Raw genomic sequence first — 14,099 nt, forward strand, 5'->3', positions numbered from 1 at the left:
GTCTACAATATAGTTTAGATCCGAGAGTCGATTACGCGTGAGAAAGAATTAGCACCCCTACTATGCCCGTTTAAAAATGGTACCAATTAACTACCTGTTATCCATTAATTCTGATAAAAATACTCTTAATTTTGGGGTTTAAAAAGTAATTTTCTTGATTTTTTTTGTTTATTACAATTTTGGTTTTTACTTTCTTTAATATCTTTTATTATTTCATGTTCATTGTTCAAATTTAATCTGAGAAAATTAAATTAAAACCTTTTTATTGAAATAATTCTTAAAATATTCTAGAACATTAGTAACATTAAAAGAACTTTTTCTCACCTAGAGATTTCTTAAGCATCGCTTCTCGGAATACTTTAGAATCTCATTCTCAGTTGTTCGAATTTACTTTTCTTAAAAAAGTATGTTATGCATACAATGCAAATGATAATATGTTGGTGCACACATTTTATTTATTTTTTTTTTAGAAATTTTATTGACTTTATTAATTTTGCATTTAAATTTTTGAAGAAAAGATGAATTTTTATTATATTGAAGATTTTCTATAAATATTTCAATACACTGATATTATTTAAAAAAATCTTCTCACCTAAAAATTTCTTAAAGTATCTCTATTCGGAATACTTTTACAATCCTATCATTAGATAAATTTTTTTATTATTATTATTACTTTATTTTTAATTTATTACTAAAAAGGAAATTTTTTATGCTATTGAAAATTTTTTATAAATACTCTAATACACTATTAGTATTTTTAAAAAATCTTCTCACCTAGAGATTTTGTACGTATCACTACTTGGAATACTTACGAATCTCATCGTTAGATAAATATTTCATTTTCTTACATTTTTTTATTATTTATTATTTTTTAATTATATTATTATTTTATAATGTTTATTTTTAAACTAACAAAATTATCAAAAATTTTAACTATATAGTCATTATTTATTTTTAATTATTGATTAATTATTTATTGCAACAAAAATTTATCCTAGCAAACTTAAACATTTTAACATGCATAAATATTAATAATAAAATTTAAAATAACAAAAATAATATTAAAAATTTTAAAAATTCAAAAAAATTTGTTTACCTAAACCAAACAGTTGAGTCGGTCCAAACAGTTTGACGATTTGGTCAAGTTTAACACCGATCTAGTCTAGTTTGAGCTAGTTCAATTGAACTGGTCAGAGGTCAAAGAGAAAAGTAGATCGTTGGGTCAGTTTCTATAAAAGCCCAAAATTTTTTTCAGATCATTTCCTCATTTCCCCTAAAAAAAATACTCTCTCCCACTTTCTTTTTTTCAAACAAATTGGGGCCGGTGGCTATTCGCTATGATAATAGCCATGTTCCTTGCCATCGATGAGTTTCAACCCCATGTTAGTTGCCTAAAATTCTCAAAACCTTTCAAAAAATTCTCTTTGACCCCCTAAACACAAATCTAGGTCTCGTTTCACCCAAATCTCATCGAAATGTCTTAGATCGGCCTTCAAAGTTTTGGTCAAACTTTTTTTTATTATGACTTGCGTTTTTCTCTTTTTTAGATTGATTTTTCTTTTCTTTTTATTTTTGCAGGGGGCTCTCAGTGCTAGGTTCCCCGTTCCCAAAGGACTAAGTTCTTTGTTTGATTTTTTTTGTTTGTTTTTCTTTTTACAAAATACTTTATCTCTTTGTTTTTTTTTTTTTTTTGCAAGGTCTCTCTTTTTTTTTTAGTGGTTTTGGCCATGGAGCTTTATTTATAGAGCTCCGGCCATGGCCCTATGCCTAGGAAAGTGGCACAGGGCTTGGCAGAGAAGATGTGTCATGTATGGTAGGCACCAGCCACTTTTTGTTTCTTTTGCTTCGCCTTAGCCCTGTGCCTGAGTAGGCAGCACAGGGCCCTGGTAAAAGTAGATCTCTGAATAGGAATTATAAGGCATGATGGCTAGGGCATGGGCCGTGGGTGGCTAGTGGTGAACAAGGGGTGGCAGTAGTGCCGTGCACAGCACCCACTGCCACAGGTCCTTTTGTTTTATCTTTTTTGTTTTTTAGCTTTTTTGTATTTTTGTATTTTTTGTTTAATTAATAAATTAATATTAATATAAATATAAATAAATAAAATAAAATAAAAATAGGCTTTGGGCTTAAAGAACGAAACTGGATCTTGAGCTCAGGCTTGGTTAAATCGAAATCTGACCTCAATTTGAGAACTCGATATCTGATAAACATTAAACTGAGATCCAATTAAAAATCTAGAAAATTTTGTGTTCCACACTATGCTATGAACAAATTACATTTGATTTACCAAAATCAACCAAAAGATTAAATCTTAATAAAGTGAAGTCCAAAGGGTACTTCTCAAGATTCACTCACCGAAAGGCTTCTCTCCACCTTCACCTGAAATTGAAAATGACAAAAAATGATAGAAAATAATAATATTACAATGTCACATTTTTTTTTCTGTCTGCAGGGCACTTCCAACATAGTCAACTACGCAAAACAGTTAATGATCTATTTCTTACATCCCAAGCAATAAATCTGTCTGCATGTTCATGGAGTGCATGAACAATTTGTCAAAGCTAGAAAATTTTACTTAATTCCCATCAAATCCGTTCAAAATAATGTAGTTTCAACAATGGACATGACCCATAAAATCTATCCTGATCAAGCTTTAATCGAGCTCTGAACCAGAGTTTTACAGCTTTAGTTTTTTTTTTTACCTGGGTTCAACCTTCGACTTGGCGTGATTTTGACTCATTTCCAAGCGAGTTCATCATAATCTGGTACTAACCTTTGACTTTAATAGCTATTTGGCTTCAAATGGGTAATCTAACCCATTTTAACAACTATTACCCAATTTGTTTTGGAAAACATTGGAAGGAGAGAGGAAGGCAATATTAATGGATAAAAGGGAGGTGAGGTTAGGAAGTTTGTTACTTGCTCTCGGTTGGTTTAGTTTTGGCTTTCAAACAAGCCACTATACTATGCTGGGTTGCCATCTGATAGAGAACATGAAAGGTATTTCTCAACCTTTGAATAATCTTGTTTGATAAGATAGCACCCAATTGCAATTTGCCATGCTAGCTACCATGTTTACTCTTTGGCCTTGTACTTCACCTACTTTTATCTATACAATACGTATGCAATTTTATTCGTATATGGAGTCTAATGCATATATATATATAATGTCTTAGTATAAATTTCTTCCAATTTTAATAACACGTTATTTAAAAGCTAAATCACCAATTGCTCGCAGGTGTCATGAGGTTTTATTTGGATCTAATCATTTTTTTTAATAATTTTAAAGACGTATTTTCGCATCAATATACTACATTCAGAATTAAATATTCTGAACAAATAACCGTGTTTTGATGCAAATAGTTTTACGATACATTTAAAATCATTGAACGTATTAAAATGAGTTATCTCACATTTAACAAATTTTTAATATCTTATAATTTTATATTTAAGTTAAGCTTCTTTATTTATTGTCAATTAATTTTAAATTAAATGTTTAATAAAATCAAGACTTTCTTTTTGTTATTTTTTCTTAATTTGTCACGTGTAAGATTTTTTTTATTTTCGCATACATAATATGAAGATATGTTAAAATGAATTATCTCATATCTAATAAATTTTTAATATTTTATAATCTTATATTTAAGTTTAATCATTTTTATTTACAGTCAATTGATTGTGAGTTAGATCACTGAGAGAAAGCAGCTCATTTATTATGGATTTCACGTTTTAATTCTTGGGTGCCACCAAATATCTGTGTAGGCTTGCAAAATCGCGCTCAGCTTCTGTTAAAAGATGAATTCATGGAAAGGCTGAAATGCCACAATCACCAGCGTTGTGTTTGATGGTGTTTGGGACCCAACTCTAAACCTAACATTGATCCTAGTGGCAGGTTTCATTCAATTAATCAAGCATAAAACGAAGTTCTGGTCAACAGGAAAACAGCAAATCTCTCCAATATGTTCCAGGAGTCGCAATCAAATTCACTTGCTTGGAGCTTAATCTTGTCTAAAACCTGTAAGGAACAAGTGACGGACCACACTTTTTGCTTACTTTTTTTTTTTCAATGACATCAGTTGATTCGAGAAAACAGAGGCTTTCCTGGCTGTTCTCTGTCCCACGACAGCATGAAACGGTGATGTGTCATCTACCACCTTTTTTTTTTTGGCCTTCTGCTTTTTTCGTTTTTTTTTTTTTTCTTTAAGGAAAGTAGTAAAAACTGATGTGTTACGTGATTAGCTTCCAGTTCCACCATATTCAATTATTATGCTGCAGAAAACTTGATTTTCTTTGTAAATCGTTATATGTTAAAGCTGTATCAAGTCTTTAAATCTTTGTAACTCAGTTAAAAAAACTTCAGAAACTGTCCAAAAATAAACCCTTAAAAAACTGTACCTAACAAAATAATTACATTCTTTTATATTTGGCTAAAGTTTAATCTTTAATTATTAAAATTAAAAATTTAACGATCTACCAACAATGAAATAATGATATTTACATATGCTATGTACTGTATACCAACAATATTTATGTTTAATTTAAAAATTAATATTAATGAATATATCAAGATTCTCAAAAAATTAATACATTAAGGGATATACCAGTACAATTGGAATTATTGTAATATAGGAGCCAGGGAGAACAATTGAAAGTACATGGCACTATATTTAAGGAGTGTTCAACTAGACCAACTGGCCCATAGAATAATGTTGATAAAATGCTAACTTAAGAAACTATAAGAAAAGAAATTCAAGATTTTTGAATTCATTCTGACTTGACCAAATCTGTCCAGATCTTCCCAATTCAATATTTTCTGTGTTAAATTATTTAAGTGAAAAGTACCAAAGTGGGACAAGATTATCAGAAAATATCTTGGAGATCAATAGCTAAAAGGTGGGCTTAAAGGTGGGCCGAAAGGTAAATTAATGACCATAAATTCCAAATCTGATTAAGCTTCTAATTAACTGGAAACTGCATTAAGAGGTTAAATAACTTCAACTTCCAGTTATGATTTGGTCCTTAGAAAACAACTTTATGTGAAATGCAAGAAATCATGGGAATCAACCTTGTTATTTCTGAATAATTCTTGTTTCTAAAGGATACATACATCCACCTAACCAAAGAAAAACGACATGGCAGCAATTGCTCCATCACCCTTTAAAATGGTGCAGTGCCGAGTCGTACATGACTGCAACAAGGCCGAGAGGAACCAAGCAAATCAAACGATAACAAAAAGAGAGAGAGAGAGAGAGAGAGAGAGAGAATGGACTCTTCCATTCGAGTTTTAGTTCTTGTCGCATTCCTCTTTCCTGTTCTTGTGGATTGTGCTGTTCGACACTACAAGTTTGATGTAAGTGGATTGTTTAATTGTTGACCAAAATGTTTTTTTTGGAGGCACTGGACTGAAAGACATAGTCCACAGTCTGCAGCAGAAGTGTTGAAACACTAAGCTGCAGCTGGTAAAAAAATGGGCTAAATTAAAGATTAATGGTCTCATTTAATATGATTTTTTTATTTATTGACGTGATTGATTTTTCACATGAACCATCTCTCCATACATTTATCTGCATGCATATTATTTGATGTTTGCTAGCCTACAATCATATATCCACTTATTTCAAGTAAAATGAGTGGTTCGGTTTCAGTAGCAACTTTCTTTTTTCTTTTTTTTTGTTTTTGGATCCGTGGGAAATTTTAGACCAAGCAATAATCATTTCTACATAGGAAATTTAGAATCAACACGCACTTCAAAGAAAAACACAGAAGTACAAAGTTTATGAGTACATGACGGTACAATCCCAAAATTGTTACCAACGTAGTTATTTAGAAATTAAAACTTCTTATTGAGTTTGTGTTGTTGGTAACATGCGCAGGTGGTAATGAAGAATACAACTAGATTATGCTCAAGCAAACCCATAGTGACCGTCAATGGTAAGTTCCCAGGGCCAACTTTATACGCCAGGGAAGATGATACCGTGCTTGTCAAAGTCGTTAACCATGTCAAATACAATGTCTCCATACACTGGTTCGGACCCAAATCCCTCTTTTTATCCGCTCTAGTTCACAATTCTCGAATATCCTTGCCAAAAACTCAAATACAGAATGGACGCTTTCTCATTAAGTTGTTTGTTCACTTAATTTTGCAGGCATGGTATCAGGCAACTTCGAACAGGTTGGGCTGATGGGCCGGCATACATTACACAATGTCCAATCCCGACAGGGCAAAGCTATGTATATAACTTTACCATCACAGGCCAAAGAGGCACACTGCTTTGGCATGCGCATATTCTCTGGCTAAGGTCCACGGTCCATGGCGCCATTGTTATCTTGCCTAAGCGCGGTGTGCCTTATCCATTTCCAAAACCCCATAAGGAAGTTGTTGTTGTGTTAGGTGAGCTCGAATTTTAATTCAATGATTGATTGATTTACCCTCTTGCCAGTGGTTAGGACTTGGGACCAAAATTTTTGTTGTCTTCTTAATTATCAAACATGCGCAAGTTGGAGTTAATCTAACTCGATAGTTTACTGCCAGCTGAGTGGTGGAAATCCGACACTGAAGCTGTGATCAATGAAGCACTCAAATCCGGATTGGCTTCAAATGTTTCAGACGCTCACACCATTAATGGCCATCCAGGACAGGTCTCCAGTTGTCCATCACAGGGTACTTTGTTTCTCTTTCTCTTCCCTCCAATTGAGAAACTTTGTTTAAAACTAAGATCTTTGATGTAGAATCTGTTACAATCTTATGCAGGAGGTTTCAAATTGCCAGTTGAAAATGGCAAGACTTATCTGCTACGCCTAATCAATGCTGCACTCAATGAAGAGCTTTTCTTCAAAATTGCTAATCACAAGCTTACTGTTGTGGAAGTGGACGCCACATATGTTAAACCGTTCAAAGCTGATACAGTTTTAATTGCCCCAGGCCAAACCACCAATGTCCTTGTCTCTGCTGATCAAAATTCTGGCAAGTACTTGGTCGCGGCGTCCCCTTTCATGGACGCTCCGGTTGCTGTGGATAACCTGACTGCAACAGCAACCTTGCACTACTCAGGCACACTTGCCAATACCCCCACAACTCTCACTAGTCCACCACCACAAAATGCCACACAAGTTGCCAACAACTTTATAAACTCACTTCGTGCCCTCAATTCCAAACAATTCCCTGCCTTAGTCCCACAAACTATTGATCACAATCTTTTCTTCACTGTCGGACTGGGGATTAACCCCTGTCCTACTTGCAAAGCCGGTAATGGTAGCCGCGCGGTAGCTTCTATTAATAATGTGACATTCATTATGCCTACGACTGCCTTACTTCAAGCACATTTCTTCAACATCAGTGGGGTTTTCACCACTGATTTTCCCGCTAACCCACCAAACGTGTTTAATTACTCTGGAACTCCACCAAGAAATTTGCAGACAACAAATGGGACAAAGGCTTTCAGGCTGGCTTATAACTCTACAGTACAACTTGTTTTACAAGACACTGGGATCATAGCCCCTGAGAACCACCCCATCCACTTACATGGATTCAATTTCTTCGCCGTTGGTAGGGGACTTGGAAACTACAATCCAAAGACAGATCCTCAGAAATTTAATCTTGTCGATCCTGTTGAGAGGAACACAATTGGGGTACCAACTGGTGGATGGGCAGCTATCAGATTCCGTGCAGATAACCCAGGTACATTAACAATGTATTATCTTCTGATACATTCATAATTTTCTTTCCCATGTTTTCATCCATGAACTTCTCTCTGATCACAATTCCTTTTCTGAATTTTCAGGAGTTTGGTTCATGCACTGCCATTTGGAAGTGCATACGACGTGGGGGCTTAAGATGGCATTCTTGGTGGACAATGGAAAAGGTCCTAATCAGTCACTTCTTCCACCTCCGAGTGATCTTCCAAAATGTTAAACAACGCAACTACGGACGCAGGCATCGAGATTTCCAGATCGAAAGAGATGCGGAATGAGGAGGGAAAAGTTTCACATGCAGAAGAAGACACTATGAGAACGGAGAAATTTAATAAGCAAAGGGACGAGTTGAGATTGAATTTGTTTCTTGGGTAAATGAAACATTTGTATAACATTTGTATAAGCATTTTTTTAATTATATCGTTGGAATGAATGACAATTTTATTCAAATTTAAATATCTATTAGCAAAATATCTACCCATTGTAGCAGCTTAAATTTGTTTTTTTTTTTATTTTATTTTGTTACATCTATTTAATTGATTTTTTATTGTGAACTTCACCTAATTTAAAAACAAAAAAAAGGGCGAAAAGTAATAAAAAAAATAAATGGAGATGAGATGTAATTATTCGATTGAGTAAAAATATTTAATTTAAAAAATAAAAAAGTTAAAAGTTAAAAAATCAAGAAAAAAAAAGTGGAAAAATTAAAGAAATAAAAAAAAAGCTCATAGAAGATGGCATAAGACATTTTCATTAAGTTTAAAATATTAATTTATTAAGGTATCAATAATCACTTTTATTAATATAATATATAAAACAAAATTAATAAAATTATATATATACTTCAAAATTGATCTGAACAGAACAATTTAAACATGTTTTTATCCCAATCTCCTTTTCCTTTAAAAAAATAAACATGTTTTAACTTTATCTCAATTTAAAAAAATTCACTCTTTTATCTAATCCGAATAGATCAAATATATTGAATATAAATTATTTTAATATCTTTATCAACTGATAATATTTATTATAAAATTGATCTAATTAAAAAATAAAAATAATAAAACGAAGTTGCGATTGGGATACGTCAATCCACATCTCCTTTTTAATTAATTTAATTTAATAAAAAATAAAAATCAAATATCGATGTCACGATGAATTTTCATAATATCATTTTCTAAAATTATCAAATAAAAATACATTAAATCAATAATATTAAATGGACCAAACTTCTTAAGAAATTTTAAAATATTATAAAAATTTATTAAATATTAAAGAAATTTGGAAAAATAAAGAAAAAAAGGCAAATAATTGGATACATCTTATACACTTAGCATCAATGGGTCACAAAAAATTAAATTCATTAACATATTTATTAAATATAAAAACAAAAAATAATATATATGACAAAAAAAAACAAAAAAAAAAAAAACACATGGTATACACTTGATGTCAAGTAAGTTTTAAAACAAAAAAAAAAAAAAAAGAATGAAAAAAGTTAAATTCAGATGTGACATCAACATATTCTTCAATATTTATTTTGCAAAAAAACAAAAAATATATTTTAACAATGCTATAAAATGAGTCTTAAATTTTTAAAAAATATTTTATTTTTTTATTAAATAAATAAAGGAAAAAAACTAAATAGAAAAATATTAAACAGCAAAAGAAACAAAAAAAACAAATAACTTGGCATTTGACATATCCTTAAGATCAAGTCAATCATAAAAAAAAAGGCAAATCTAAAAATTTGTTTGTTAAATTTATAAAAAAGAAAAAAAAGTTAAAAAACAGAAAGAAAAAAAAATGACGCATACCATTGATATTAAAAAGGTAAAAAAAGTATTAAAAATTTTATCAAGTCTTTTTGAAAAAAGGAAAGGAAAAAAAAAAAAAAAAGATGGATAAAATTCGATATTAAGTCAATACCTCAAAAAATAAAAGATATTTATGAAGCATTTTTAAAAAGAAATAAAAAATTACACATGATAGCAAAGAAAAAAAATCTACAAAAAGAGTTTAACGAAAAAATTTGAAAAAAGTGAGTCTCATAGAAAGAAAAATTATAATAAATAAAAAATTCAAAAAAAATAAAAAAAAAATTGTCAAAGTAAGTCTCATGAAAAAATACCAATCTCTTAATCAAAAAAATAAAAGAAAAACGTAAGCCTCATAGGAAAAAACTTGATGGTGTGTATCACCTTTTAAAAAAATTTTGTTTAAAAAATTAAAGAGATTACATAGAAAGAAAAATTATAATAAATAAAAAATTCAAAAAAAATAAAAAAAAAAATTGTCAAAGTAAGTCTCATGAAAAAATACGAATCTCTTAATCAAAAAAATAAAAGAAAAACGTAAGCATCATAGGAAAAAACTTGATGGTGTGTATCACCTTTTAAAAAAATTTTGTTTAAAAAATTAAAGAGATTACACTTATGGGCTTAAAGAAAATAATGCAGATAACAAACGATGTATAATATATATTCGTATATATATACAATTTATTGATAAGATGATTGGAAAAATAATTGAATTAAATTACAATTACGTATCAATATAACATTTGTATTAATTTTTTTTAAAAAAATGGGTCTTATAATAAAAATATAAAAATTTATAAAAATAAAAAAATCGGTTAGAAAAAAACAAAGGTGTGGATTTAACGCAAAAAAAAAAAAATGTGGGCCATGGACCATAAAAGTTTTAAAAATAAAAACGATGGGCCCCATAGTTTAAAAATAAGAAAAAATTTTAAGAAAATGAATAAAACATTAAAACAAAGGTGTGGTTCCACATCCAAATTTTTTTTTTTTAAATATGAGATTTACATCTTTTAAAAATTTTAAAAATAAAAAACATGTGGATCCCACTAAAATAAAAAGTAAAAAAAAAAAAAAATTAAGATGTAGGTCTCCCACTCAAAAAACTTTTAAGAAGGTTGTAGGCATCACATCTTTTAAAATATTTTAAAAGAAAATAAGTCAGCCCAAAAAATTAAGTGCTACTTGACAATGCAGCTTATAGTTGAAATCTGCAGCATTCATATTGTCTAATTAAAAAATATCAAAAAATAATAAAAAAAAAATGCTAAAGCTCAAGTCAAACAAATTTATCAAAATAAAAATGTAAGGAATTTTTTTTTGTCTTGCCTTATCACTTGATTATTGTTTTTTTAATTGAAATAGAGATAATCTATTTTGGTAAGGGAAAAAAAGTGAGATGCCACTTTCTTTTTCTTTCCTTTACTTCTCTTTTTTTTTTTTTTTTCTTATCACCACTTTTTTCATCAACTCTCTTTTTTTCATATAATATAAAGTAAAACAAAAAATTTTGACACATGAAACCATGAATGAAAGTCAAAGTTTGACCAAATATACTAAATTTATATTATAGATTAAGTTTGCTTCCAACCCGACACCAATTTTTTTTAAAAATTTTTATTTAATCCCTAATTAAAAAAAATCTAGATGATATATTTGACACCTTTATCAATATCATTTTTCTAAAAAATTATCTATTAAAAAAATAAAAAAATTTATTTCTTTAATTAATAATATTAAATGGTCTCTCACATGTTTTTAGAAAATAATTTACTAAATATGCAAGGAAAATGGAAAAAAAATCGAACTTAAATTAAAATTAAATTAAATTAAAAAATAAAAAGCAAAAAAGCTAACACGTGACAACAGATACGACAGTCGAAGTAAAAGTCAAAGTTAATAAAACTTAAAGTACAGATGGATTTCAACCTGCAACAGGGGCATTCCCTTATTAAATGCTCCTCAAAGCCTTTGACTATTCAACGTCATTTCAAACTTCATATGAAATGAAGATAAAATTTTGTGGTAAAGAAGTCTATAGGGATCGAGCAAATTCACTGGCACCCAGTAGCTGGTTAGGATATTTCAAAACTATGATATAATCATGAGCTGCAATGCAAATTCAGGGAAATTAAGTGCCCCTTAATGAATTAGCCTTGTTTATTTTTAACATTTTAAATAAGATTAGACAGTGTAGCATGAGGAGTGCGGAATATACTGTTTTCTGCCAACAGAGGATGACGAATTTGCTCCAAAATTTCCTGAAGATATTATCGTAGATTACCTGTGGAAACTTCCTGCCATTTAATTAAGCAACTATGCAAACCCCCAGTACATTCATTTATATGCATCCATGGGTTCCCATCCATTAAAATGACTCCATGCCATGTCAAAAGTCCATTGGAAGAGCCAAAATACCTTGACAGAAAGCAGAGTAAAAGACATTACATCTTTGGTGAAGAGACCCTATGTTGAGAATTAGAAAACTCACCAGGTTTCTTTCGCCTGTGTCTCAAATAATTAACTAATTAAGATGATTTACTCAATGAGATGGAAGTGCCCTGGTCTCAATGTTTTTATCCCCTTTGAGCAATCTTCGAAGAAAAATACTCGAGGCAGATCAAAAGCCCAGATCAAGATTTTTTTTTTTTAATTAATAAAACGTATATCCTTGACTTATAGATCGTGAATGAAAACAGAGTTTACAAGTCTTGGACCAAAACATATACCATTGGACCGTTTTCCAAAGATCATGAATGACGTGTTCGGAATAAAAACCATGGCAGGTCTCAATAACAATGTGGATGATCCTGGAACCCAGAGACTAAGAATCTTTGCATTAATGGAAATCCTTATATGCATTAAGCTCATAATAGTAAAATGGAGAGCCTGGAATTTGTTAATGCAGAAGACGAAATTGTGGAAGAAGTCCAATTGTGAGTTAGTTTTATCAGTCTGTAATTAACAAGTTATCCAACAGTTTGTAGGATTTCTTTGTGCATAACATTATCAAGTTTTTAGGCTTCTTACAATTTTAAACTTTCTTTTTTCTCTTTTAGGGGAGAAAGTTACTGTTGTGATTAATTTGGAGCAAATGTCATGTTGGGCTAGCCTTTTTTTTCTTTTTTTGATATTAGAGATGGGGATTTGAATCCAACTCATTGAACAGGAAAAACTAAATTTGGTTTTCGGAATGAATGGTTTACGGTGGTGTTTCTGACAGCAGTATAGCACTGAAGCTTGGCATGGCCATAGCCTCGGCCTTGGTCCGGCGTCCATCTTAAAATGTTCACTTGAAAAGCCCATTGGTCGACTATGTATTCAAGGCCCACGAAGGAAATGAAGGTGGATGTATGGCTTATTTACTTCAATGTGTTTGTGGAAAATGGAAGTATTTATCTTTTGGCAACCTAACATTCATGGAATTCTGTTTATTTTCTTAGGCTCAATATGAAGTAATCAGTCATGCAATGGATTAACTTCTTCCTAATGAATAAATTTCATATCAGAGAATTTTTTTTTATATTTGAAATTATCAGATATTAAACAATGATCAATTAAATTAAAATCTATTTAAAATCTAACAATCTATTAATAAATTACACAACTATTGACATATTTTATTTTCATAAAAAAAAAAAAGGAAAAATGATTTCAATGGTAAATTGTTTTTCCTCCTAATCAATACCGGCCAAAGAAAAAAAGAAAACTGAATTCTAGCTAGTAATAGTTGTGTGTAAATAATAATGCCCTATTTGTACCTTTCAATTGTTGAAACGTGCCCTCGGTATTAAGAACAGATATTTTTACGCATGTCATATACGATTTTCAATGACAAATTCAAATTTTTTTTCAATTTATAATATATATAAATTCATTAAAAATTTATCAATTTTATCAATAAATTTATTAATTTATGAATGAAAAAAATGTTTATGAAAAATTTTAGATGTTTAGTAGAAATTTTTTTAATTTTTTGTAATGTTCATGAAAATTTTGAGAGCATCCAATACAATATTTTTTAATTTTTAAAATATTCATACATATTCTAATTTATAAGATGAATCCGCTTGCGCGGTTAATTGTTTAGGATCGAGGAAGTTCTTAAATGACGCCCTCCAGTTGTAAAACACACAATCAAATATTGACATGATAGAAAAGAAATCATATGAATTGACAAATGATAATGTTGCATACACATCTAATCATCTTCGCCGATTGCCCTGTAGGTAGCTTTAATTCTCTTTCCTTGAAAAAAGAGTTGAAAACAAAATTTTCATGAACTTGATTCTACAAATATCTTCAACACCATACCTTAACCCATCCTCTATTCCCATGGTCCTTAAAGACGAAAGCAAAAACAAACCAACGGAAGAAAGAAGAAGAAAAAGGAAGACTAATAGTGTAAATCATTACTGCTTTGGGTGGTGCCTGCCTTAGTGGGAGGAAATGTGGATGGGACTTTTGATCCTGACCTCCCATCGGCTCAATTATTCAGCTTTAAGAATTTGAGCTGGCGATTTCTTATTGAAAAGCTTTTGTCTGCTTTTGTAACGTTCATCAAGTTTTTCTCAAAAGAAATAAAAA

At 30.4% G+C, this 14,099-nt stretch overlaps 1 protein-coding gene across 1 annotated transcript; it reads left to right on the plus strand.

Annotated features, from left to right (window-relative positions):
* The first annotated feature begins 5,193 nt into the window (after positions 1–5,193).
* On the plus strand, positions 5,194–8,184 carry LOC111311117 (laccase-4-like). The gene is made up of 6 exons (XM_022910488.2): positions 5,194–5,350; positions 5,874–6,025; positions 6,147–6,391; positions 6,533–6,661; positions 6,752–7,678; positions 7,782–8,184. The coding sequence occupies exons 1-6, from the start codon at positions 5,264–5,266 to the stop codon at positions 7,910–7,912; spliced, it is 1,671 nt and encodes a 556-aa protein (XP_022766223.2). The 5' UTR covers positions 5,194–5,263; the 3' UTR covers positions 7,913–8,184.
* Positions 8,185–14,099: the final 5,915 nt, after the last annotated feature.

The sequence above is a fragment of the Durio zibethinus genome, chromosome 1, assembly GCF_047325235.1.
Source record: "Durio zibethinus cultivar Kanyao isolate XHJ-2024 chromosome 1, ASM4732523v1, whole genome shotgun sequence".
NCBI lineage: Eukaryota > Viridiplantae > Streptophyta > Magnoliopsida > Malvales > Malvaceae > Durio > Durio zibethinus.

Excerpts from the sequence above, each read along its gene's own strand:
- LOC111311117 (XM_022910488.2), top strand. The coding sequence starts at position 5,264 with ATGGACTCTTCCATTCGAGTTTTAGTTCTTGTCGCATTCCTCTTTCCT. Across the intron at positions 6,026-6,146 it reads TACAATGTCTCCATACACTG|GCATGGTATCAGGCAACTTC; the intron begins GTTCGGACCCAA and ends TTAATTTTGCAG. Across the intron at positions 6,662-6,751 it reads CTCCAGTTGTCCATCACAGG|GAGGTTTCAAATTGCCAGTT; the intron begins GTACTTTGTTTC and ends AATCTTATGCAG.